This window comes from Phodopus roborovskii, unplaced genomic scaffold (assembly GCF_943737965.1).
Source record: "Phodopus roborovskii unplaced genomic scaffold, PHOROB, whole genome shotgun sequence".
NCBI lineage: Eukaryota > Metazoa > Chordata > Mammalia > Rodentia > Cricetidae > Phodopus > Phodopus roborovskii.
The window spans coordinates 21,723,959-21,751,350 of record NW_026126549.1 but is presented as its reverse complement, the minus strand read 5'-3'; the positions used below and the strand labels follow the sequence as shown (position 1 = coordinate 21,751,350).

General features: G+C 39.0%; 1 protein-coding gene across 3 annotated transcripts in view; it reads left to right on the top strand.

Moving 5' to 3' along the window:
- The first annotated feature begins 659 nt into the window (after positions 1-659).
- Fbxo38 (F-box protein 38) overlaps positions 660-27,392 on the top strand; it is a 45,275-nt gene continuing 18,542 nt past the window's right edge. For 2 of the 3 annotated variants that reach the window (XM_051201100.1, XM_051201098.1), the window contains exons 1-11: positions 660-805; positions 9,579-9,762; positions 12,663-12,796; positions 15,443-15,606; positions 15,814-15,979; positions 18,333-18,470; positions 19,527-19,664; positions 20,113-20,206; positions 21,367-21,497; positions 25,193-25,363; positions 26,837-26,979. In XM_051201100.1, coding sequence (XP_051057057.1) covers positions 9,635-9,762; positions 12,663-12,796; positions 15,443-15,606; positions 15,814-15,979; positions 18,333-18,470; positions 19,527-19,664; positions 20,113-20,206; positions 21,367-21,497; positions 25,193-25,363; positions 26,837-26,979 — 1,407 coding nt within the window. In that variant the 5' untranslated portion in view covers positions 660-805; positions 9,579-9,634. Of the gene's footprint in view, positions 847-9,578; positions 9,763-12,662; positions 12,797-15,442; positions 15,607-15,813; positions 15,980-18,332; positions 18,471-19,526; positions 19,665-20,112; positions 20,207-21,366; positions 21,498-25,192; positions 25,364-26,836; positions 26,980-27,392 lie in introns of all 3 variants that reach the window. The other variant, XM_051201099.1, reaches the window with a different exon arrangement.

The following is a 27,392-nucleotide window of genomic DNA, read 5'->3' as shown; positions in this document are numbered from 1 at the left end:
GCATTCTCACCTTGTATCTTATTAAATTAAGTCTTAAAATGTTCCTGTGTACATGAACTCTATCCCCACTGGGTGTCTGGAGAGAGCTAGGTATCATTCTCATTCATGTTAGTTACAGGACATGCATTAACAAGGGATCTGTACATTAAAAATCTATGTCAATCCAGTTTTGTGACATCGTGACAATTTAGCCATAAAACAAGTGATCAGTGATCAAACGGACTTCGGCTCGTAAGCCAAAGGCCCAGTGTCTCTCATTTATTAAACACTGATATGAAGATCTTGACGTTCAAGAGATTATAAACCGCATACATGCAAAGACAGTGCTCGAAATCACACAAGGAATAATTTAATAGTATGTTTGCTTCCCTCCGCTCACCCACACCCCTCGAAAACAAGGGTCCTATTTTTAGTTAAGTAAATTCTGGAGAGAAACATCTTTATTGCACCTATACACTTCGCAGATAACGACGAAAAGAGCCAAAGCAAAAACAGAACCACAGGCTATCATCCCCAGTGAAGTTGAGTCCCCGGAGCTTCCGGCGGGGAACTTCTACGTCACCGGAAGAAGGGCCGGTTGCTGAGCTTCAGAAAAAAAGCCACTTTGAACATGGCTACCTCGCCGGGACATAGCCACACCCAATATGGACACCGCGGGGGCCCGCCCAGGCCCATCCCCCGGTGACACTATTTCCGAAGGCTCTAGAGGCGGCGGAAGCGGAAGCGCTGTAGAGGTGGGGGCGGCAGGAAGAGTCTGTCGCGTTTCTCGGTCCCTCTCAACCACAAAAACAGACGGAGGGCCGGCGTAAGTGAGCCGCGGCCTGGGAGGCCGTCGCGAAGGTGGAGGTGCGCGGTTGTGGGCAGGTGGAGGGGTCCGGGGCTCCCACCGCCCAGACCCTCACTCTCGGGCTCTGGAACTCTTGGGGCCTAGAGCGACCGAGAAAGGAGTGTCTGAATATGTAGTCTGGCCTTGCAGGGCCTGCTTGTAAGGCATCCAGCCCTCCATTCCGCCGTGCAGAGCCTTCCCTGGGTCTCGGTTTCATCAACGAAGTGAGAGGTTTGCCCTGACTTTGGGCCCCTCCGCCAACACACACTCTGGGCGTCAACGATTTTAATGTTGAGTCGTTTAGGCCAGTAAATTGAGGAACGCCCTAGTATGGTGCGGTTAATACATCGTGTGAAAATTTGGAGACCCTCGTTTTGGTCCCAATGTTGCTGTTTACTTGGTGGTTATTTTGAGTAGATCCCTTCATTGTTTTGAACCTGAATTTTTCTCATCAGTCAAAGCAAAGGTGTTGGATTAGTTGCTGGCTTAATCTCCTTTCCCACTCCCAACCCAGTCACAAATGGGAGATAGATAGGATTTCTGTAAAGCTAAGATTTTTTTTTTTTTTTTTCTGGAGGTGGGAGAAATTGGAACGTGGAAGCACGTAGTGTGTGGTACAGACTGAGAAATGTCTACTCATGTAATTTTAACTTTGTTTGAGAATTCCGTTTTTAGTTGACTGAAAAGACAGTCTTCTCTGGTCAGAATTTGTGATGTTGCTATTGTACTGTGTTTGGGAGAAGGGTGTTGTAGTGCATACTGTAGAGCGCTGTCCTCCAAGCTTAACAGCTGTCATTGCCAGAATTTTGACTTCCTGCAAAAGACCCTGCATTGGGCCTGCTGTTGATTGACATTTCATGGAAGGAGGGGATGGGGGATGGGTTATAGGACCCTCATCTGAGATTGAGGATTCTACCTCTTGTACCTCCTGGCCATTTGTATGTAATTCTGCCCTAATTGCACATGGCCTCTTGGTAGGGAGCTACTTAAGTATATAGTCTGTAAAGGTTAACAGAAGGGGGAAGGACTCCATGGGTAGCTGTGAGGAAGCTGTCATCCATACTCGGTGAAGACTTGACAGTCTGGCTGCTTTTGAGGCCCCCAGGCCCCTGTAAGTAGTCCCTCGGTTGTGCTCTGTTATTTAGCCTAATAAACACATTACTTCCCTAGAGTAAACTTTGGTGGAATTGTATCTTAATTTGTCACTGGAGCCTCATAAGGGAGATTTGTGTCTCCTCAGAGATGGAATTCAGACAACACTGTGTTTAAATGGTCATGTGCCTGAGGTACACATTTTATCTTTATATAAAAGGATGTAACATAAGTGAAAAGGAAGACTAGTTTTCACTGAAGTTAGGTGATACAAAAATTGGTTTTGAATTAGAATTGAAGGCCTAGATGCTTACTTCAGAAATAGTACCTTTTGCCTCCTGATAAACAGTATATCATCGTGGTACTCAATTTCATTATTTGTAAAGTAAAAGTTGAACTGGATTCCTTGCCTTTTTCATTAGAATAGGTTTGGCCCCCTACTCCCCTTTTAAATCAGAAGTGTGATGGATGGATGACACTTCAAGGCAAGAGAGTAGATACACAAAGTGTTCTGTGACTATTAATTAAGTGGTTTGCAAAGATACTATGACATAAACTGAAGCCAACAGAAAATAAAGAGGCATTAGAAACCATAGGAAGGAAAGACCTTAGCGGTGTTAAGACCATTGGGATGTTTTCAGAGGATCTTTGTTCTGTGTTTGTGTTTGATTTTTAGGGAAATGAGCTGTCATTTGATCTTAGTAAATGTAGATGATTAAGAATTATCTCGAGGAGGATAAGTCACCTGGGAAGGCTTTGCTGCCATCTTGTACTTACCAAATAGTAAATATATGAGTGAGGGGATCATGCAAAGAGTAGAGGCCAGTAACCAAGAGAAAGGAGTCTTTTTAAAGAGAATTGCCATTGATTAGATACAGGTTGAGATAGTGATTCAGAATCGTGAAAAGAAAATCTTAATAGATGTGCATTTTTGGCTAGTTTCATGATAAGTTAGTTTAGGTCGTCTCAGTGAAGTATTAGTATGAAACAAATATGTGTTCCAGAATGCCTCTGTGAGATGAGGGAAGGTGTAATTGCTCCTTTCTAATTAGTAGGCCCTGATAAAGATGCTGACAAGATAGCTCAGGTAGAGGAAGGCTGTCAGGGTTTAGGGAGTGCAGGAGGTAAGCTATTGGTAGTCACAGGTGATTTCAGAATTATGCACTGCAGTTTGCAATAAAATCTATGCTGGAACTACACAATTAAAAGAATTTAATAACAGACAAGGGAATGTTGGAACATTAAAGCTTAAGACAGGCACAGTTTGGTGAGCAACCCGAATGAATTTGTCAGGTTATTACAGTGTCCTTTTAGCTGAGGACATGGCTGAAGTAGAAGAGGAGCCTTAGACAAAGCGTGTTTTAGAAAGAGTTTCAAGAGCACTGGCAAAGAAACCAGGCTTAGATGCCTGGACAAAATGGAAGCTTCCAGTGCTTAAGCTTTTGTATACAGGCATTCTGTGGCATGATGATGGACTACCCAGGTGGCTCTGGGCTACTGTGGAAACCTAGCTTTGTGAAGAAGGGTATGGTCAGAATTCTAATAGGAGCATCCCGAAGCCCATCTCTAGGCGTTGTGTTGTAGCTCTGGAATGTGGAGAGACAGCTGTGGTGGGACGCTGAGGACTGACAGTCACAAGGTATGGTGTGTAGGCCAGAAAGTCTGAGTCTTTTGAACTCTGCCACTGAATATTTGATCCCAGACAAGTGACTTCCTGATTTACACACTCTGGTTCTTTGCTCCTCTGAAAGAGCCTCTGAAATTTGTTGTAATTCTGTTGGCATGGGAGTAGGAGAGAGAAGCGCCACTCTTATATTCTCAGATGAGTTTGTAACCCAAACTGCTATCGGTGTGACTAGGTAGTCTCTGAGGACCCTTCAACATGTATTATTCAGGCATTTATTATTGTTTCTGTCAGAGTAACATTTCTTACAGATTCAAAGCCAGCCAAATCTCCCAAAAGTTGTTAGCCTTAGGGACAGTGCTTGGTATTTTAAAATACCATCTTCACATATTTCCATTCATGTGTTGTTGATAGTCGCCTGTCCCTCACCCTCATGACTCAGCTAGGTCTCCAATTCATCTCTCTTCTGCTGCTGGTAGATAGACCCTCTCTTTTAACCTTTTACTCCTTAAACTTAAACCTTGGCATTTCTGCAGAGAAGCAATATGCTTAGTAGTATGGGAGAATGAACTGTGGGAAGAAAGGAAAATAAAGGCTAAGCCTAATCATGACAGTCTCCTTCCATCTTTACTGCCATTTTCTTCTTCTCCTCCTCCCCCTCCCCCTTCAAGACAGGGTTTCTCTCCATAGCTTAGTAGACCAGACTGGCCTCCAACTCACAGAGATCCGCCTGTCTTTGCCTCCAGAGTGTTGGGAATAAAGGCATGTGCCACTGCCTGGCCTCTTCTTTTTAATACCTCTCATCACGAAGGGAAAACATGATAGTCTCCTTCCCAGATAGCTGTTTTCCTTACTTGGGAGTTTGTATCATGAATTGCTTATTTTCTTCACCTTCGGGAGATGCTCAGCAAAGTTTAGCTTGATATTTGATGTAAGTGAGATGATGTCCAGTTGAGTTGAAGAATTGTCTTTTGTCAACATGTAATGGGCTGAGGAAAAATAGATGAACCCTGTAGTAAAGAACATTTTTTCTCATGGATGTTTCCAGAGGTACTTGGTTATATTAGAGAGGGCTTTCTCTTGGCCATAGGCCCTCCCCTGGCAACCTCCCGATGTAAAGATCTGTCCTTTGTCCTGGTGTCTTCCTTACAGCCTCTCATACTTGACAAGTATGTAGTTACCAGAACACATTACAGGCTTAATAATGTAAGAGCTATGAATACCCTGTGAGTCCTGATAGTTTAGATATTTTTATTCTTTTGTTGCTGATATTTGGTTTTAAATACAGATTATAGGCTACATACTTTTATAGGCTTGACGAACACAGCTGTCTTGTATACATCTCTGTAGTTTTGAGTTCTAAACAAATGAATTTTGTAAACTTAGTTATATTAATGCTAATTAATTTAGAACTTTAAGCATCCATTGGACAAATATATGGGACACTGGGAACTATTAAATATGGCTCAGAAAGAGCCCTGCAAAATAATAATGCATAATCAGAGAAATTGTCAAAGGAGGAAGGTGCTTTAAGTGCATTAGATGCAGTGGGGGCGGGGGGGGGGGGGAGATGAGTGTTGTGACCCGTCTCTGCGGAGCTTCAGTCAGATCCAGCCAACTTGCCAGGTTCTTGCCTGAGAGGGGGAGTGTGGATTGTGGAATAGCAGGTAAAGATGCGAAGGAAAAGACAAAGACACAGAATAGAGTCAAGAGGGAAGTCCAGTGAATACTGAATGTGCCAAGTTTATTCTTCAACATTCTTAAATACTCCAACCAAAAAGGGGGAAATGGGAAAAGATTTATCATGATAAAAGGAAGAAATAGACTTTCTTCCTTAATTCTGCAAACATTTGGTAACCACACGACTAAATCTCTTCTTATCTGGCCTTGAAGGTTATTGAGAATCAGACTCAGGACCTCTGGAAGAGCAGTCAGTGCTCTTAGCTGCTGAGCCATCTCTCCAGCCTCTCTGGCATTGAAGATTAATAGTAACCATACCTCAGACCAAGTCTCTTGTTATTTAGATAAGACATCCATGACCGAGACCAAACATCTTACAGAAGCCTTTGCTTAGATCTTTAGGTTAAGACTTTAACTTTGGAAGAGTAGAGATAGGTTTGAACTCTCTGACCTTAAGCCAAGAAGAAACGGAGCTATTTATGGGCCCTGACACACTCAGGAGCATGTCATCTGAAGGGCTGTCGTTTATTACCGGGAGGATTGCTCTGGACATCTGGACAGCCCCTGGCTAGATTGGGCTCTATGAGTTAACTGTTTTAGAGGATTTTTGTTTGTTTGTTTGTATTGTATTGTTTTGATGTTTTTTTTTTGCATGCTGGAGATAGGTATTATGTGTATTTTTTTTATTGGGCTAAACTCTGATGCTATTTACTGCTGAGGTTATTGAATGTTGTAGTAGCAAGCTGCTCATTGGAGTTTGAAATGATTAGTGGATACATATGGAATAATGGATTTACTACAAGTGAAGGCTTGTTGCCTGGAGGTGAGATTGAGACCCTTTTCTGGCAAGAAATGTGACCAATAGACCATTATACTATTGCTGTGGAATTTTACCTTTCGTTCCATAGAATACATATGAAAGAAGTTTTCACAAAACACCTAAACTTTAAATTGGATTTGAAGGCTAAATTGGTTTTCTAGATGAGGGAGAAGGGGTGAGGAAGACTAAAGGAATATGGCTATTCCAGTCAGAATTGATATCATATAAGGAAAGATCCATGTTTAGGAAGTTGAATGGATTCTGGTCCTGCAGAGTATGCCAGGGAGTCACAGGTAAGGGATGGAAGATGAGATGAGAAAAGTAGCTGAGACTGGATTCAGAAGATCCTTCCTTACCCTTTAGAAGCCAGGGTTTCCTGGATACTGATTTTCTTTTTTAATTTTTAAAGAAATCCTATAAGCATGATCATTCTGAAATCTCAAATGATTGAGGTGAATATGAAATAAGAAGTTCAAATCTGCTGTCATTTCCTGGAAGTAACCACCGTTAATATTTTGTCAAAAACAAGCCTATTTGCATTTACTCTTATCTAGATAAAATCATAGTTGAGACTTAGTCTATACCTTGCTTTTGACTTTATTTTTTTTAACTTAGTAAGAAATCAGAGGAATGTGTTGAAACGATAGTTGTAGCTTCTTTGTAAAATGTGGGCTGATAAATCATTTAGTAAAGGAATTAACCTCCTGAAAGCCTGAACTATGGTTGGCTTTTGCTGTAGGCCTGATATTATACTGCTGGGTCCCACATAGAAAGCCATTCACCACAGTGGTCTGGATGAAGTTTGATAGAGTCCCAGAAGCCAATGGAAATGCATGTAAAACTAGTAGTTGAGAATGTGAGAATGGAATGTGAGAGATCTGGGTGTGTTTAGGATGGTCAGCGTTTATAGTTTAGGAGTTTAGTGATCCACAAGAGAGGACAATGTGTGTTATATGTTGTGTTTGTGTTTGTAGTAGCTGAAGCCTTAGGAGTGGGTACAGTTGGTCAGTGAGAATCTGTCTCCCAGAGGACCTGGCAAAGGAGACAAAAGGGTGGCCATAGAGGAGAATATCACTTGACAAAATTAAACAAGAGTGGTCATAGAGAAGAGGATCACTTCGGAACCCAAGGATGAGAAGTAGGTTCAGGAGCTACCACAACATGGGAAGTCTTAGGTGGGGAGAAGGGACACTAAGCAGGAAATTGTGGTTGTGATTTGTCTAATTTTTTAGACAGTTTCATAGGTTCTGTCACCAGTAATCTGATAGCCATAATAAAGTGGATAACGTAAATCATCCTCCAAGAAGCCAACATAGATGTCACAAACCCACTGTACTCTCGCTTTTGTCTACTCTAGCAACTCTACTGGTTGCGGGATTCTTTAGACCCATGCTGTTAGGTGCCTTTTGATAACTTACACATAATTCTGTAATCCTGTTTTCTTGCTTCCTGGGTTGTGACTGGTGAGAAACAGCCGATTAGGGAGTGTGCTTTATGGTTGATGGAACGCAAGCAGTGGCAAGCATGCTGATACCAAGAACTTTTTATTCAGTGAGGGAAGAAGAGCAGAAGACAGACAAGCACAAAGATATAGGATTCATTTAGACTAGATTTGCTCCTATTCATTGCAGAAGCTCCTTTGGAGCTATATGCATTTCAGGAAGCCGTGTCCTTCCACTGAGGTACCCAGGCTTCCCGAGTGTAGTGAGTACTCCCTTTGACGGCTTTTTGCTGGCTTTTCATTATGTCTTACTTCCATTTCACCCTCTTCATCCTAACACCATTGCTTTTTCAGTAAGTTTCCTTCCCTGAGTTCATGCCTGAGGAGTGGAGAAACCCCCGCGTGTGTGAGGCCCTGAGTGATTATATGTTGTAGACATACATTCATGAAGACCCTAGCCTTAGACCCAGAGGGAGATGCTAAAACCTTCCCTTTTGGTCCATGCATGGATGTTGATAATGTATGCAGAAAACATCCACCATACCCCGCCCTGCCTCTGGATGTATAAGCCTGAATTCCTTTCCTCTCCAGAGACTTTGTGTGTGTGTCAAGTTGTACGCCATAAGCCCGGTCTCCCTGTTCCCTCTGTAAACACACTGAGCATCTGGGGTGCTGTGGTTTCTTCATCTGAGACCCCAGCCTACCAGGCTCTAGCATTTCTGTCTGCCCCAGTGAGGCCCAACTCCTTGGGAGCCATTCGAGGACATGCATGCACATGCTACTGAGACTTCCTAGAATGCCTTTTTTTTTTTTTTTTTTTTTTTTTTTAACTTCCCTACTTCCTTATTGACCTTTTTTCTGATCATCCCTTAGATGTCATTTCAATTGTCCTTCCCTTCAAAGAACCAGCAGGGAATGAGATTGGTGTGTTACCTCTGCTACTTTCAAACTATTTGCTTTCTTTATAGTATGTATCTCAGCTTGGAGGTCTAAGGTCATTTGCATGATTTCTTATCTCCTCACTGGCTTCCAAGGTCTTTTGTTGATGACTCTGGGCTTACTGCAGGCACTGGAAGTATTTTGAAGGCATGTCTGAATTAAAGAATACCGGAATACATCTCATTTCACTTGTCAACTCTGTCCACAGAACCCCATGAATACTGAAGGGATCTATATTTCATAACTGTTCCATATCTGACTACCGTCAATAGCATACTTATTGCCAGACAGTTAGTCTGGGTGTTACTCCCACATACATTCCAATAAACAGAACAAAACAAAATATGTTGTTGTTCACCTTATGTTCCTTCTCTCTTACTCTTCTCTTACTGAGGCTTTATTTAAAAGCAAAATGTATATGCTTTGTAAAAGTGAATATTCCCTCCAGAATTGCAAATTTGTATTTTTTTTTTTAAGGAGATAGTCTATAGTTTGATTTTATTCTATTCACAGAAAGTATGGTTTGTCCTCACTTTGTAGGTAGGAGAATGGAGAATTTAAAAGGTTCCTGTCCTGGAAACAATAATTTGTGGCAGATCACAACTGAGAGCCTTATTATCTCTACTGGCTGGGGTAGCTTTTATGAAATGCTGGATTCCTTGGTACTAATGGCACACAGATGAGGGGGCAGCTTCAATTGATAGCCGAAAGGTTCATGCCTGTGAGTTCTCTTTACACTTTAATTTTGGATGCATGTTTAGAATCATAAGCTCTCAGCCAGAAGCAGTTTTGTTACCTAGTTTAATGATCTTACTTTACATACCTAGGAAATTGATGCCTGGAGATACTGAGTAAACCAGCTAGGTTAGGAAGCCCCAGAATACAAATTAGAAAATAGGACTTTACTTTGGGGGTTTTATTCATGTTAAATAATTCATATTTATAATCTCAACTCTTCTTCGGGGAATGATACTCTGTCTTTACAATAGAATAAATTAATACTTTTCTAAGTTTGAATATGGTGTACATCAGTATTTTAGGCCTTTGATATCAGTAATTCCAAATGAACATCATTTTAACTCACTTGTAATAGGGACAGTTTGGGGTTTGAGTTTGGTGTGCCGCTGTACACTCCTCTACTCTGTTTGCCTTTTAGGTGTTTGAAATTAAAACCAGAGGCGATTGTTCTGTGACACTAAGGGCAGCACAGCAATGGGGCCACGGAAGAAAAGCGTTAAAGTCTGTCTGGTGGACAGTGAGGTCCCAGAGGAAATGACAGCAGATGACACGAAGGACTATATGAATCAGCTGTCACACGAAGTGCTTTGTCATATTTTTAGGTGAGATTTTTATTGGACCTCACTTTTTCATACCTGAAATGTAAAACTAAGAGCAAACTTGTTTTACAAGCTTTTGTTTTTCCTTTAGATTTATTTATTTTGCTGTATATGCAACAGTGTTTTGCTGGCATGTCTGTCTCTGTGATGTGTGGCAAGTATGTCTGTGTGTTATGTGTGAGAGTCTGGTACCCGTGAAATCAGAAGAAGGTGTTGGATCCCTTAAGTCTGGAGCTGCAGATTGCAGATGATATGAGCTGTTTGCAGGGCATCAAAGCTGGTCTTAGAAGAACAGTAAGTGCACTTAACTGTTGAGCCTCCAATTTTAAAGTTATATTTTTTACTTAACTGTGTCATTAGAACCATTATTTAAAGCAAGAAAGGAAATGTTTTAGTTTCTTTTATTTTCATTATTTTCTTTTATTCATTATCTGTAACCGTGCCACTCAGAGTAGAGACGAGACCCAAGTCAGCATCCTTGGTCCACCAGTCTCTACCTATGGACCAATGATGGGGACAGAGGTATTTTAGGATTCAAAGTACTCATTACATTGTAAGGCGTAAATATGTGGTTTAATGATCATGTACTCTGTCCTCTGCTTCTTATATTTTAACATGTTTTTCATAGTTACCATGTTTGTCTTTGTTTTCTGTTCTGTTAATGGTACATGTGACACAATACTTAAAATTTCCCTTTCTTACACATGGCTCATTTCTTATTTTTTTTTTTTCTTCTTCTGCCTTTAAGTTTTCCATTAGATAGATTATTTACCTAGAAAATTTTCCATGAAGCTTACGGGAGTGTGTTGCATAAATAGGTTACGTTTTATTTGTAGGCTTCTAAAATTCTTTTATCTGAGGACTCCTATTGTGATGGTATAGTAATTACTTAACATAGTCTTGACAAAAAAGAGTTGGTATCCCCTAAGAAACCTTACCTTTGTAGACACAAAATGTACTTACATACTTTTATAATATGGTTTTTGTTAGCTTATGAAAAATTAGGTTTCATTATGCTATTTTTCAAATAAAATGTTTTCAGCATGTACTCATCCCCTCCCTGTCCCACCCACTCCCTATGTACTGTTTCAACTCTAGATTTAACCACATTTATCATAGAAAAACACACATTTCTTCTTTCTAGGGAGAGTTTGATAAAGCATAATCTTGAGTTACTTTTTAAAGTTGCTCAAACTTATAAAAGTAACTCAGGCAAATATTTTGGATAATAGTACAAATATTTGAATGCTATAAAACTTGATTTAAAAAGCAAACAGTGTTTTTCATTGCATATGTGATGTGTAGTCATGTATTTTCTGAAAATTGTTTGAGTTCTAAAGAGTTGATTAGGTTAGGTTATGGGTAGCAATATTTTTTTTTTTTGGTGGAAATTTAATTTGACTTTATTCTCTTTATTTTAATAGCTTTAAAGAAGGACCAGTGGTAGGAAAACAGTACAACTGGAAAATATTCAACATCCCGCCCCGCATAGACCTCTGTCTTAGAATTAGCGTGCTTCCTAGGAATTAGAATCAGCTGCTGCGTGTTGTCGTTGTTGCTCTTTGCACTTAACCAGCTGTAGGAAGTTCTGTAGGCTTAGCTTTTTTGAGGCTGTTGTGGCTGCTTTTAAAATGGCATAATAATAACATGCCCGATGAGTGAGGATTCCAGCAGATAATGGAAGACAGGGAACTTGTTATATAGCTGTTGCATAGGTAGAGTTGAAGGAACCAGTGAAATGTGTTGCAGATTCATCTAGGAGACCAGTGGCAGCCGAAAGCAGCCTTGTAACTGGTGCCTCCTTGTCACAATAGCTGTTAGCTAGAGGACTAGCGACAGGGTGGCACAGAGGAGAAAAAAGAAACTCGACAACTTGGGCTGTGTGGCAAAAAGAGTAGCTGGTTGCATACCTTGTAATGCAGTTGTGATACAACATCCATTGAGTAAAAGGTAGCTTCCACTTGACATTCTAGGTGTGTGTGGAGGGCTTTTAAGAGACAAAGGGGAGGTTTTCTGCTATTTAAAAGTATATGTTGGTGTTAATAGAAATAGATTGGTTGGGACTTTAAGGAAGGAAGTGAGAAGATTGGGAAGAGAGAGGATGTCACAGGAAAGACTTCAGCCAAATGTGTGGCAATACTGCCATAACTTAGTGCATATGTGTTTATTGGTGGAGAAATAAAGGAGCAGTGATAGTTGAGAGGAAGGTACAGGAACAGTGATCCATGATGTTGGCTGTGTTCAGGTTTCCATTCTTTATGCTGTCTTCTTCCTTGCCTTAAAATGTGCTGAGGTTTTTTTGTTTTTTTTTTGTTTTTTTTTTTTTTTTTTTTTTTTTTTTTTTTTTTTTTCTTCTTTGACTTCGTTTTTGCCTTTTGGTATGCTTATTTTTATTTTATTTATTTATTAAATTTTTGTTCTTGCTCATGAAAACTTATGGGAAGTGCTGCAGGTTTTATCAGCTATCACATGGAAAGAGTTCAGTGCTTTATTTGGATGCTTGACTACTTGCTGACTCACCTATATTTACTCAAAAGCCAAATGGGGGTAGGGTGGGGTAGAGCGTTGGTTCAGTTGTTGCTCTTGCCAAGGGTGCAGATTCAATACTTAGCATCCAGTGGTATCTCACAGCCATCTGTAACTCCGGTTCCAAAGAATCCAACACTCTCTTCTGACCTCCAAGGTCACTGGTGTACATGCTAAGCACATATATACATGCAAGCAAAACCTTTTTACACATAAAATAAATGTCTAAAAAAACTGTAAGCTGAATGACCTTACACATATTCACCTTAAAGTGCTGCTGCATGTTCCTAAGACCACACATCATTTGAAGGGTAGGGGCATGGTAGAGGGAGAGAAACTGCATGCATCCTTGATTAATATTTCTTTCCATTACAAAGGTACCTCCCCCTGCAGGATATCATGTGCATGGAATGTCTTTCTCGGAAGCTAAAGGAAGCAGTTACTCTGTATCTGAGAGTTGTCAGAGTTGTGGATCTCTGTGCAGGGCGGTGGTGGGAATATATGCCAAGTGGTAAGTGGAAAGTGCTTTAAGGTACATTTTCACCCTGTCAAAATGTAACAAAAATGGTTCAGTAGCATGGAACTCAGTTTATTTACTTACTATTTGTTTGGGGACTGGTTTATAACATGAAAATGGGAGGACGGTGTGGAGCCGAGGGAGGAAGTGAGTCTAGGGGGAAAAAGGGGGAATGAGGTATCCGTGATATACATGTGTGAATGTCACAAAAAAGCCCTTAGTTTGTATCCTTATTAAAATAGCAGTGAAAAAAAAAAAAAGCTGCCTTTTATTTAACAGTAATCTGTTAATTATTGTGCTTTGCTATTCCTTTAAAATCATGCTTTTGAAAAATAAGATTCAGCCTGAAGACTTTGAACATGGATTGAGGCACACAAACTCATTAATGGAGCCAAAGCACAGAGATGGAAGGCTGAAGAGATACCTTGTTGCATTCTCCTGGACACACAAAACAGACTACATTTAGAGTACTGTACTGTGCAGCTTCATTGCTGTGTCCTTTCAAGAGACCCCTCAGAACTCTTACCATTCATACACAGTAGTCACCAGCATATACATTCTTGAAAAGACTGTTGCAATGCCAAGCTAGAACTTAGCTTAGAAGAAACAAAACACAGTTGTCTGTGGTTGGCTTTGGAAGCAGTATGAAGGGAAAGTGTTCATCTACTTCTAGACAGGAATGGTTTGTAGTAGGCAAGAAGTCAGTCAAGGCAGAATGAAAATAGTTCCATCATTCTCTGTTAGATTTGCTTTAGCAGAGGCCGAAAGCAGGATTCTGGAGGACAGCAGAGTCCCTGTGTGGTCCAAGCTTTGCATTAACATCATGCCACTTACCATATCAGGGAAGAATCTGTGTGCACATGGCCAATTTTCAAACTGTAATAAATACCCAAGAGCCCAAAGCTTTTCATTTTTGCAGTGAATATAAAAGAAAATGGAAGCATTCAGTCTGTAGCCTAGGAGAAGATCACATTAAACGTGTGTAATGCTGTGCTGGTCTAGTCTGGAGTTTGAACCCTGAATCATTTTTAAGACTGGGTCTTATCATGTAGCCTTGGCTGGCAGAACTCAGTATACAGACAACTGGCCTTAAATTCAGAGACTCAGCTATATCTGCCCCAAGTACTGAGATTTAAAGCAGGTGCCACCAAGCCTAACCAAAGTCCTGGATCTTAATAGAAGTACCTGATGGCTTATATATGTGATCTCTTTGAAAGCATATCCTATTTCACTTAATTTCCATTTATGATGGTTAAATCTGTGTAAAAAGAGGCTGACATTAGGTAGTGCTCACATTAAGTTTTGAATTTTAGTATTGCTAGTTATTTCTGTTTTTCCATTTGTACCTGAGGTGATAACCTACTTTATCCATTGTGTTGATAGCCAATGAGAAAACATTTCAGTAGTAACTTTAAATGGTTTAGCCAATAAACACTACAAGAGAGTAATGGGGCCCATTTTAAGTATAGAGAGCAAGTAACGTCTATGGTACTTCTTACTGTTTACTTTGTTGTTGAACAGAATTGCTTATAGGCCAGGCTGGCTTTTAAACTTAGTATTTGGTGAGTTCAGACTGGCCTTGAATTCCTGACCCTTCCCAAGTGCTGGGGTTGTAGGCCACACCACCATGCCTGGTTTTCCTAGTTACCTTTGTGATTTCTGTAGTCAGCAACTCTGGGTTAGCCGTCTACAAATAGAACAATTTTAAAAGAAACTTCAGTGCTTTGGTTCAGCTGGAAACTTAATATTTTGGTTATCAGTGAGCAAACTGTTGGCTTTCACATACCTTCTGAAGCCCCAGTAATAGAAAACACGTCATGCCTGTGACTTGTTTCCATATGTGTTTAACCAATCGTTCCTGTTGTGGAAGCTTGCCCATCCTTGTTTGCATCCTGTTAATTCCTGCTTCATAGTACAACTGGCCTCTCAGATACAGTTTCTCAGCATCTCAGCATCTGCTCCCATTCCATTGTTCTTATTTTCTCAACCAGCTTCCTCCATTTCCTTTCTTTGTTTCTTTGTTTCTTTCTTTGTTTCTTTGTTTCTTTCTTTGTTTCTTTGTTTCTTTCTTTGTTTCTTTGTTTCTTTCTTTCTTTTTAATGAACTGTCTGAAATAGTGGGAAGTAACAGTTAAACATATAAAAGAGCATTTGCAAGGAAATGGTTAGAATAGGGTGAAGTAGTTAGTAAAATGTTCAATTTCTTAAAGGTGAGGATCATATTCTGCAGACGCCTGGATGTTTTTCTAGAATAGTAGCTATGGAGGAAAAAAGACAGGTGGTAATGTGATGAGTAGTCCCCACCATCCTCCAATCCATAAGTCCATATTATCTAGGCTAAACACATGTTGTTAGGTGAAGATTTAAATGCCTTGACAGTAGCCAGAACAAAAAGTTAGATGGAAAACGTTAGTTGTAAAGATTGCTAAGCATGCAGTGGAATCTTGAGCAAGTAGTATGTGCGGTACATTTTCCATGTAATGACACTAGCATATTTTCTGTTGCAACAGTTTATTCATCTGTGCCATTAGCTTTTCAAAGGGACCCCTTTCTGTTTGAATTTTTGTTGACTCTTACAAGTACGTAGTACATATTGATGAACGGACAATGCCCCTGTTCTAAAGGCTTCTGACCTTCTCAGGCTTCACAGATTCCAGTTTCCTCACGCTTTTGAAGAAGATGCCAGATGTTGAGCAGCTGTATGGCCTTCACCCTAGATATCTCGAGAGGCGAAGAGTGAGGGGCCATGAGGCTTTCAGCATCCCAGGAGTCCTAGAAGCTTTGCAAGCATGCCCCAACTTGGTGGTAAGTGCAGCTGTGGAATGCTTAGTATCAGCTGGGTGATAAAATAGTGGGTCAGAAGGACTGTGGAGCTTGTCCACTCACATGCAAACTGCATGCTTAATAAACTTTTCTTAAGTCCCATTGCATATTTAGTATCTTGTACAGAAAGAGACGCTTTGGATGCGGAATGAAAGCCTTCCTTATGCTTGCCGTGGTGCTATTTTCTAGGGTGTAGAAACATCTCATTTGGAGTTGGTAGAATCCATTTGGACATATATGCCGCATGTTCATATTTTGGGGAAATTTCGTAATCGTAACGGAGCATTTCCAATTCCTCCTGAAAATAAACTGAAAATCCCCATAGGAGCCAAAATCCAAACTTTGCATTTAGTTGGTGAGTACCTGCTTTCTGGTTCACTTGTCATGCCTTGAAACTCTGTGTAAGGGAATAATCACTGAAACAGTTAGGTATTTTTTAAGATCATGTTATTGATTGGTTATAGAAAAAGAAGTGCTTGTGAGATTTGTATGAAAGCTTAGATTCTCCATTACTTAAAGATCTCTCAAGGGGAAATGTGGCTCTTTAAGCAGTCTGTTGCCATGTTTTATCTTTTTGTATTCTCTCAAGCTAGAATGCTGCCCTTACTCTGATTTTGCCTCTTTGAGAAGGGATCTCTAATACAACTTTTTGAGAGGAGGCACTTTATTTTGTTGTCTGTGTATATGTAATGTGTGTATGTGCCACATGTGGGGGGTTGAAGGACAAGCGTATACAGTTGGTTCTGTCCATCTTTAAATGGGCTCTGTGGGTGAAATTTAAGTCATCAAGCTTGCATGTCAAGTGCCTTTATTGCACAACAAGTGACTTTACACACTAAGCCACAGGCTGTGTTTTACTAGGCTGTCTGGCACTCATTCTAGCTACTGAAACTTAGCAACTTGACTTTTAAAGTTTATTTAAATTTCTTCTCATTAAGCCAAAATACGTGTTATGGTCTTCTGTGTAGTTCATGTTGGCCATGAGGTCTCTATTCATCTTTGCTCTCCAGCTCCTGAGTGCTGCCATTACAGACTGAGGAAATGGCTGAAATATTTTCAGTGTCATACTTTATTAATATTTTGTTATACTGTTAATGTTAGTATTGAATATATGCTATATTCCAAAAATTACTACAGATATTGAGGATTTTCTGAGGATGCAGGAATTTCTAAAACAGGATTAGGTAATCATAGGAGGACTTGAGTGATAATGTGGGGTAGGGCTTAAGTCTGTATGCATGAGTATAGAAGGACAGTAAAGACCCTTTATTTGTAAGATTGTTGAGTAAGTCTGAGTAAGGGTTCAAATATTTGGATTTGTAAGTAATAAAGTCTACTTCTGTAATATCTGAAGTTTATAATGTAACCTTAAGGTAGAAGATTTTTTACATATTCACATTCTCCATAGTGCCTATACCAGTCAGTTGCAAATATAAGTATTTGGTAAGTTTCACTGGACTGAATTAGTTATGTGATTGACTCATAGCTTTGTACTAACTGTATGGTGGTAATGTGAAGAAATGCACATTGTCCTTTGTTTATCGGCTTAATTAAGCTGAAGTAGGACTGAGCATCAGATAGCTGTCTTTGCATCTTTCTGGCCTTGCCCTTTGACTCTCTTAACAGCGGGCAGTGCCACCTGTGGTAGACACTAACTTTAATTTGTGAGTTCTTTGCTTCGTCTGATTTTCCCCCTTTGGTCTTACCCCCATTTTTATTTCCCATTTGTTGCCATATGGTGTGTTTACATAGTAAAAACTAAAGTACATTGCAATTTTGAGAAGACAGGTTCAGGAGTAATCAGGAGTAAGTGATAGGAGGGACATTCTGCAGAATTTATCTCTTAAAGTTCTGCGATTTTGCTTTCTTTAGCTATTCTTGTAGTAGCCTGACAATAAAAGCAGCATTGTGTTAATTTTTTTAGCTACTGTTTGTTAAGTACCATCACCTTGGACCCTTAGATTTTTCTCATAGTCTTTTGTCTAACATACAGTGTTTTGGTTGTTGGAGCACGTTTCTGAAGCTACCTCCTTCCATTTAGGATTAACAATTGTCAGTCTTTTTCTTCTTCCATATCTGCTGACACCTCCCCATTGCATACCCTTGTCCTTTTCCAAGTTGAGTTCTCTGTAGATATGATTCATCAAAGGCATAAAATATCCTTAACATTTTGAGGTATTAAAATAAATAGCTGTCAGATTTTATTCTCAAGGCTGGGCTGGCTTATTCCACATATTTACAAATGCTTGAGATGGATACAATTGTTGAAATGACTTCAAGGTGTATCTTGAAATTGCTGACTACTACAAAGCATAATATAAAAACTTAGCTAGCTTTAGCTGAGAAATATATCTTTCTTACTGATGGGGCAGTAGTGGCCATTGACAGCCATACAGTATTTGTGTAACTCATCTCCATCTTCACAATTGTACTTTCAGAAATGTACTTTTACTTTGCATCCTGTAAGATACAACTATGGGTTATATGTTTTAAATCCAGAATAGATTTTAAGTCCCATTCATTATAATAGTGTTTCTGTAAAAGTTCTTTATTAGCCTGTTTGCATAAACCAAATTTGGTGGGCTCTAGTTATATTATAGATCTCCTTGAAGGATAGATTTGTCAACTGAAAACTGGACTCTTGAACATACTGTATAGAATGCTGAGTGTTTTTGTCATGGTCTTGTTCTTTTGTGTGTGTGCTTCAGGGGTCAATGTTCCTGAAATCCCCTGCATCCCGATGCTAAGGCACCTGTACATGAAGTGGGTGAGACTCACTAAGCCACAGCCGTTCAAAGACTTCCTTTGCATCAGCTTGAGAACCTTTGTCATGAGGAACTGCGCAGGTAATGCTGTACATTAGGCTTGAATTAAAATCCGCTGTTCTGAAAGTGTCCTGACAAATCTGCATTTGTACTGAAAATAATGTCTATGTTCTGTGACTTGCATATCTTGTGAATTCAGCGTATGTTTTGTTGTGTGGACAGTAGAAACATAACCAACCTTACCATAAAACAAAAACTGCAGACAGATTACCTTTTGTTTTATATAAGCTCGGGTTTCAGTCCATTAGATTGTTTTAATAGATTTCAGTCTTTGTAGTCTGTGATTTCCCAAACATTGGGAACAGCTATTCCACCTTAAGCTTTGTTTTTATGATGTTACGAGGCTGAAAAGAGTCCTTAGTACCCAGTCTACTGTTGGCATTTTTAAGGGTGTTCACCCTTCCTCCAACTCCTTTCTGACCCTTTTCTGGGTCACATCTGCCTGTTTCCTGCGGTATAGATATGAGTCTTCGTCTGAGGTTATCTTGTATTACTGTTTTCTTACCCTGAGGTGTGTGCATCTTTTCAGCTTATGCATGTTCCTCAGGGCCTGCTTTTCCTGATATCTCTGTCTCTCTTCTCTTTTTTCCTTTTTACTGAATGTAGTATGTCTTTGGCCTTTTTATCTATTCAAAATTCTTTATGCTGTCTCATCTTTGGAGGACTTGTAATGGACGGGGCTGTCACTTTTGGTCCTAGTATCTAACACACTCCCGGACATAAAGAGATGCCAAATGATAGAGAACCTCACTTGAGTGAGGATGAAATTTTCCTCTTGACATTTTTTTCTCATTTATTATTTTGAAATGAACGTTATTGAGACTTAAGTATGTTTACAAAATGTAGCTCAACACTGTTTTTGAAAGATTCCTGTGCTGAGTACGTGTATGGTTAGCAGACTAGCCCTTCGATTTACCCTTCAATTTAGTAAAGCATGAAGTGTTGACAGCCATCAGTAGTCTGTCTATCATTTTAACACAGAGGGTTTATAGGTTACTCAGTTTACTTGCTGTTTTGAAAAATTCATCTTTGAAAACAGCTTATTATAGTAAAATGTTTTGTTGTTTCCTTTTCCAGGACCTACAAATTCCTTGAAATATGTACCCCTGGTAACAGGTCTGGCATCTGCCCGGAACTTGGAACACTTAGAAATGGTTCGAGTCCCTTTCCTGGGAGGTCTCATCCAGCATGTTGTTGAAGACAGCTGGAGATCAGGTATTTGTTTGCTTTAATTAAGCAGTTTTAAAAATGGGCTTTTATTTCCTTTAGACTTTGTTTAGTAGCCTCTTACTTTTTAAGAGATAATGCTTATGTAATTGTCTTAGCTTTCTGTATGCTATATTTGATGATGATACACATCTTTGAGCAAGGCTTGTCTTTTTCCATGATACACTGGAGGTTTGGGATTTGGCCAGGAAGCATCAGTCTTGTACTTCCCTCTTGGGTTTCCAGCATTCTCTTTGTCTTCAGGCTTGTAGTGTTCAGATGCTCAAAGTGTATCTGTTTGGGGAAATAGCTACTAGAGATAATTTACCTTAAGGTAATGTGGTTGCAGAAACAAAGCATTTACTTTTAAATAAGTAATTATTTCCTAAGTCATGTATAACTCCTTTACCAAAAGTTCTGAGGTAAAACTTATTTTTGTTCTTTTTTTCTTTACCAGGTGGTTTTAGAAATCTGCACACTATTGTTTTAGGAGCTTGCAAGAATGCCCTTGAAGTAGATCTCGGCTACCTCATCATCACTGCTGCCCGTAGGTATGTTTTGTCTTTACCTTACGGTTTGTTTTTGTTCTAGAATTAGAAGTTTTAGAAAACTTTGGGGCTAATGTAGCTATAAATATTTGTGTATTAAATTCCATCATGTCTCATTTGGATTGACAACTTAAGTAGCAGATGGTTTGTCTTCTTCATGTTTGACCTTAGAACTAACTGGAGCCATTTGTACTGCATTTGAGGTAGGTCAGCCCTAGAAGGTCATATGGCATCATTGCACAGGAAAGCAGTGTTTGAGTGTAACATGGATAAAAGTTGGTGGCCCTCTCTGGAACCATTCCCCTTCTGTACTTGGTTTCCTGAATTGTTGTAGTTGATGATAAACTTTCTGTTCAGAAACCTGTCTTAAATTGGCTTCTGCAATGTTGGACCTCCATTTCTTTTAATGTGTCTTCATGTCACTTTATACCATTCTCTCAGAAGTATACCTCTACTTTTATATTTTCCTTAAGTTTGAATTTTTCCATCAGCTTATTAAAAGTTGTGTTACCAGTAAAATATTAATTATGAATAAAATAAAACAAAGCTGCTTAAGTTATTTTTACAAATCACAGAAGTGTATCTTTATTAAAATGAAGCATTAACACTAGTATAAGAAAAATGTCCAGTATTTTTCTCTGATAGCAGATATACTCTATCACACTTTTATTTTTATTACTCTGTGAGACATACACCAGCATGCACGTGAAAGTCAGAGGGCAGAAAGCTGGGTAGTGAATTCCTACCTTCTGTTGTGGGTTCTTCAGATTGAAGTCAGCTAACTCAGTTCATTGTCCAGCCTGTATTGCAACTGCTCAGCACTGAGCCATCCACCAGCTTTACACCAGCTCTACACTGTCACCTTGATCATGCTTAAGGAATTTCTTAGGGAAGAAAAAAAAAGGTTCTCGAGCAGTTTCTAGGGTTCTTACTCCATGGTTTATTGTTAGTGATTACATAACACTGGTGTACTGCTTAATGTCAGGCTGCTCAGAAGAGAAATCTTGGGTTTTGTTTGCTTGATTTTTTGTTTGTTTTTTAATGGAAAGAGGGGAAAATTCTTGATCACTTGTGATAACTTTAGTATAATTATAAACTTGTTTCTAAGCTCTATTATCAGGAAGAATCTAATTTAGTGTTTTTACATGTTTTTCTCTTTGTAGATTACATGAAGTTCGCATCCAGCCTTCTTTAACCAAAGATGGTGTCTTTTCTGCCCTAAAGATGGCAGAATTGGAGTTTCCACAGTTTGAAACCCTTCATCTGGGATACGTAGATGAGTTCTTGCTGCAGAGTAAGACATCATTTTTATTTCCTGGATTTGCTTTGGGAAACATGCTTCGTAGACTGAAATCTGGATATTGTGTGCCGTTATTTTCCTGAACAGAAGTGAACCTAATGTCTTAAGTGCTTGCATGTCTGTCTCAGAGAGAACTGTTTTCTTTAGACTTAGATGTATTTGACTTCCTCTTCCATGTGGCCTCTGGTGTTGGCATGCTGTTGGGAATGTAGTGATTAACACTGTGCCAAGAAAATAACCCTTAGCTTTGCCATTGTGTTTGCACTTCACTGTCCACCTTCTTTGCAATTCTGCTTCGTTTTTTTCACAGAATGTCACTCATAGTTCCATTTATTAAATTTGATCTGTCACATTTCTTGAAGCTTTTGGTGGTCTCCTCAGATGAGGTCCCATTCTTTGCTCATACTTTGCATTTCCATAATAAGCCTGCTGAGATTCTGAACTTTGCAGATACTGTGAGCACACAGTGGTTAGTATCCATTTTATGGTAATTGCTGCTGGCTTGGTAGCATTTGTGATATGTGTTTACAATTAGGAGCTCATTCCTTGGAGTTGAATTTAAGTCAATTAAATTCATTATTCAAACTGTTTTCCTTTGAGGCATTTGTAAGATTTCCACTAATGTGTTTTCATTTTATTAAGAACTAATTTGTTTCTCAAATAATGTATAAAAATTCTTGAACATTAAATGTCCACTGTTAGAAGATGGTTTTTGTGTTTCTTTTAGATCGAATTTGCATCACAGAACATAGAAAGGTGTAAATAATATTGATTAAGATAGCCTAGGTCAAAGCATAGGACAGTCCTGGGCCAAAAATAAATATATAAATAAAAGACTACATTCCTCATTCATTTCAGTATATGTCATGGCAGTAGCAATTGTGCTTTTGTTAATTTCTATTCCTTCTTCATCATTGATATAAGTAGAATTCTTTTTTTTTTTTTTTTTAAAAAAAAAACACCCATTTATAGACAATTTAATGCTGGAACCACTTTTAATCTGTGTAGTTTGGAAACTCTCAGGTTTTGTCAGCATGGCGTTAGGAGGCTAAGAATGATTTCATAGAAAATGAACCCTTCCTTGTTGAGCTTTCTGGTTGTAAAAAAAAGGCTGCTCTCCTTTTGGAGCATCACGTCAGAATCTAGTCTTAAAGCCCATAACTCAGTAACTTCCCTACCTTCTGGTGGCTACCTTTGGTCTGCTGAAGGGTTGGGTTAAAATCCTTCTTGCCAGGCATAGGCAGTGCTCCCTGTGTTTGTACCGGTTACTTACTCTCTTATGTTTCTTCCCCATCACCACACAGTGTTGGTGGGATGTGAGTACTACCTGACTACCATTGGTTCACACGTTCAAAGCAATTTGTTTCAGTGTCTTTCATGTGTAGCAGGCTCTTGGTATTGGCCTTTTTACAAGGCATTGCCTTCTAAACTGTTCAGCTTGTCCATTCTAAGGACTCTGCTTCTCCAAAGACTGCCAGGGATTCTGTTTCAGGATAAGTGTTAGGTGCCCTTTGAGAGACCATCTTAAATGGTATAAAAACTAGGAAGCTATCTCAATGGGTACAGAGCTTGCCCTGCAAGCTTGGGGACATGAGTTTAGATCTCCAGAACCCACATCAAGCTGGATGTGGTAACACCCATCTAACAATCCTAACTCTAATGCCAGCTTTCCTTTGGCAAGGTAGAAGGGGGAATCAGGAGATTCCCTAGATGTCCTTGGGACAGTGAGCCTGGCATTGCATCAGCGAACAAGAGATCCTATCTTAGATCGTGTGGAAGACAAAGGCCTACAGCAGGGATTGTCTTCTGATCTCCACATGAGCATGGTGGCACACAGAGTCCCTGCTTACTCTTCTTCTTTCTCTGTTTGCCTTCTTAGTAATTCGCATCCGGAAACAAGAAGGTGAAGGAGTGGTACCCTCTAGTAAAACTGGAGTCGCTTTTTTTTTTGTCTGGCAAAGTAGAAAAATAGAAACATGTCCTCTAGTACTTACTAAGAATGGCAGTAAAATAAAGGTGGCTAGGATTTGGTAACCTAAGGATACATGGATTTGTTATTTTAGAACTTTATATGCAGGTGATCAAGATGTAAAACTCAGTAATGTAGACTTAAGTCTTAGAACTCTAGAGAGAAATGGAATTGAGAGTTGCCTGATGTTAGTCATGAGATTGTATAAGATACTTAACTACTACTACTTTTCTCTTGAATGCCTCTGAGGAGACATTGAAAAAATAATAAATACAGCCAAGTTTGATGGCACATACATATATTCCTTGCACTTGGGAGGTAGAGGAAGGAGGATCAGGAATTCAAGATCATCTTTTGCTACATAACAAGTTAAACACCATCCTAGGGCAACATGAGACTATCTCAAAAACAAACAAACAAACAAAAGTGAAAAAATAAATGCATTTGTAACAATCTAACACTTGAGATATTTATTTAAGTAAGTAGTAGTGCTTACCTTTAGCTGCCCTGTAAGCTGAAAAAAGAAAAGGAACATAAATAAATTCCTGGTGACACCATCCAGATTTTAAGAATTTGGCCAGTAGAAAACTTAGGAACAGGAGTGGGTTGCACTAGCAGCAGGGAATGGGATATGCATTGGTCACTTTACAGTGTAATATTTATGTGGACAGCACCTAGTAAATATGACCAGTTCAAAGTTTTCATCATCATAAGAGAATAAGCAGTCTTTAACTTCAAAGAGCAGCAAAGAGGTTGAAGTTTAAGATGGTGTAAGATGACTTTTGCAAGAAATACTAGAAGATACAAAAGTGGGACAGTAATAGAAAGTACGAATTCTATGGAAAATAAATTTGGTAGAACTTGGGGTAGATCGATTGGTTAACACATATTCCGAGCATAAAAAAAAATATAAACTGCTCTATTGTTCAAAAACAGTTTCACAAAGAGCAACTGAGTTTTTTTTGTTTGTTTGTTTTTTGTTAGGGTTGTTAGTTAATTTCAAAGACTATAGGATTTGTGTCTGTCTATGTGTGTGTCTCTTAGATCCATGGTACTACCTTACACACTGAGCATACAATTTAATTAACCAGAACATCCTTCAAAGAGCTCTCATGGTTAAGTTAACTGTCCTGGAGTGTGAGGGCCAGCCCTTCAGAGGTGAGAATAATGATATGCAAGAGATGACATATGGTTGCCAGTGGCATGATGTAGGGTAATTTAACAGTTCCCAACCCCCCACTCCAGATTGTGACCTTGCCCTGGCCGAAGACATGCATCTGAGTTAGAATCCAATTCAGGGAAGGCACCATTCACCTGTGTTATAGGCTCTGAAGTGAAATCGCGTCTTAGTTTTCCATGGCCACTCCAGACTTAAAAGCGTGTTCCTTATACCATGAGAGAATTCCATTTTTGTGGTTTTGTTTTTCTTTTTAAAAAATAAAATTAAAATGTTATAGTTGTATGAACTAATACATCTTTTAAGTTAGTCTTTTTCTTCTTTCTAAACAGTTGAACATTATTTCCTATTAGGTACCCCTTGACTTTTAACATAAATTCTTATTTGTACAAGAATGCTACCCATACATTCAGAACACTGACTTTAAACTTGAAGCCAGCTTGATGACCATAGACGGAACAGAACAGTTTAATTACATGAAATGATACAATACAACACCCCATAACACTGAGGTAACTTACTTTGAAATTGATTTCTTTCTAGGCAGAATGGCTAATGCAGATTTGGTGAAGTATGGATTGGCTGATGTGGTAGAAAATCCTGGTATCATTACTGATATAGGAATGAAGGCAGTCAATGAAGTTTTTTCCTGTATAAAATATCTGGCAATTTATAACTGTCCTCATCTACACAACCCATACAATTGGATCTCAGGTACTATAAACTTGGAAATAATATTATGTTTTCTGGTAGTGATATGATTATATTCCTAATGTAGGTAAATATTATATGTGGATTGTTAATATAAGTTTTAAGAACCATTCAATGAGATTGAAATATATTCAGTGTCTCCTTCAAGTTTTAAAGCTCTTAACTTAGAAATTTGCATTGTCCCAAACCTAGGATATTACTAATACTTCCTTTGAGAATTACCTGCAAGGTGGCACATCATCTAAAAGGAAAAGTGGGGGGCCTATTTCTAAAGACCTTACTTATGTGACGTATTAAACACCTCAAGTGAATACTTTTGTTGACCAGAAGTCCTATTCCATTTCAACCTCTCTTGCCTACTACCCTATCTCAAATACAGAAGTGACTTTTGTACTTGTTATTTTTCCTTATGGCACAAGTTCATTTTGTCCTCTGAAAAAGTAATACTGTATTTTTAAAAGCTTTTAACTGTCTGTATTCACAAGTAATTTAAGTAGATTATCAGAGGATGAGTTTTTTTTTTTTTTTTTTTTTTTTTTTTTTGTGATACCTACTTCAACCAAACACCCTTCCAAAACGTGCTGAAACCTTAGCCACTGTCAGAGCAGTTGCCAAGGATCTGCACCTCCTTGCAGAGCCGCCTTTAAGGCTGTGCAGAGCTCCTGAACCTCTTCTGAAATTGCTTGCCAGAATGGCCATATCTCACTTGTCAGTAGCCCAGATGAACCAACGTGTTACTAGAATTTTAGGATATAGCAGGTACAGATCACTTTAAAAAAAAAATAACATTTATTGGGTTTTTGGTTTGTTTTTCTTAAATACAGAAGAGTATAAAGAAGAAAACAAAAACAAAAAAAAAAAAATGGCTTATTATCCCATCACTCAGAACTCCTGTTAACACTTATATTAAAGTAATACATGCACTTGATAAATTTCAGACAGTACAGAAAGGTACAAAATGAAAAGTCTCCTCTTCTCAAGGTAACCATCATCAACAGTTTCTTATATATTCTTCTGAACAAATTATTTTGTGCATATTACATCCTATACCTATATAGCATTTACAGTGATTTCTATTCAGAAGGATCTCCCTATGTGTACACTGTCCTGTGCCTTAGTTTTCATACTAAGTATGTTTGAGAGTGCCTCATCTCCCAAGTCTGTAGCTCTCCTCATTCTGTCAAAGTAGGTGCATTTGTTCAGCTAAGTGAATGTGCCATGCTTGCTTTCCCCAGTGCCCTGCTGAAAGGCATGTAGGCTGACGGAGAGATGACATTTCAGTCAGGGTCACCTTAGTGACACATCAGTGTTCCTGGGTCGTGTATTTCTCACAGTGAAATTAGCTTTGGAAGCATCATAAAATAAGGGAAAAATTAATAAAAGAAAAAAGGACTGGACTTTTGTGATCTGTAGCAAAAATTCATGGGTTCCATGGAGGATAGTGCCAAGTAAAACCTGTTATGTTGTTGTTAACAGACCACTCCAGATGGACCCGACTGGTTGATATCAACCTCGTGCGGTGCCATGCTTTGAAGCTGGATTCTTTTGGCCAGTTTGTTGAATTATTGCCCAGCCTGGAGTTTATTTCCCTGGACCAGATGTTCCGTGAGCCACCCAAGGTAAATCACAGTTGAGAAAAGTTTTTTGCTTGTTTGTTGGGTTATTTTTTAAATATGTTTTGATAAGGGAAGAAAGCAAAACAAACAGCCTGTGATGTTTATTTCTCCTTATAAATATGTCTTTATGTTGTTATAGTTGTATTTTTAAAATTCCATCTTCAGTGAAGGAATACCATTTATAACAACAGATGGCCTCTGGTTGCCAGTGAGTATTAGGGGTTCTTCAGAGGAAGGGAAAGGGAAAGTGAGGAGGATGAAGTGAGGACAGAGGTCTCTCCCGGAGTACTTAGAAATTAGTCATCAGGAGCTCAAGACTAAGGAGTAGGAATTTATTTAGGAAATGTGTTACTTTGCTGCCATCTTCTAGTAAGTTATATCTTAAACAGTCCAAGGTTGCCAAGTTGTTCAAAATG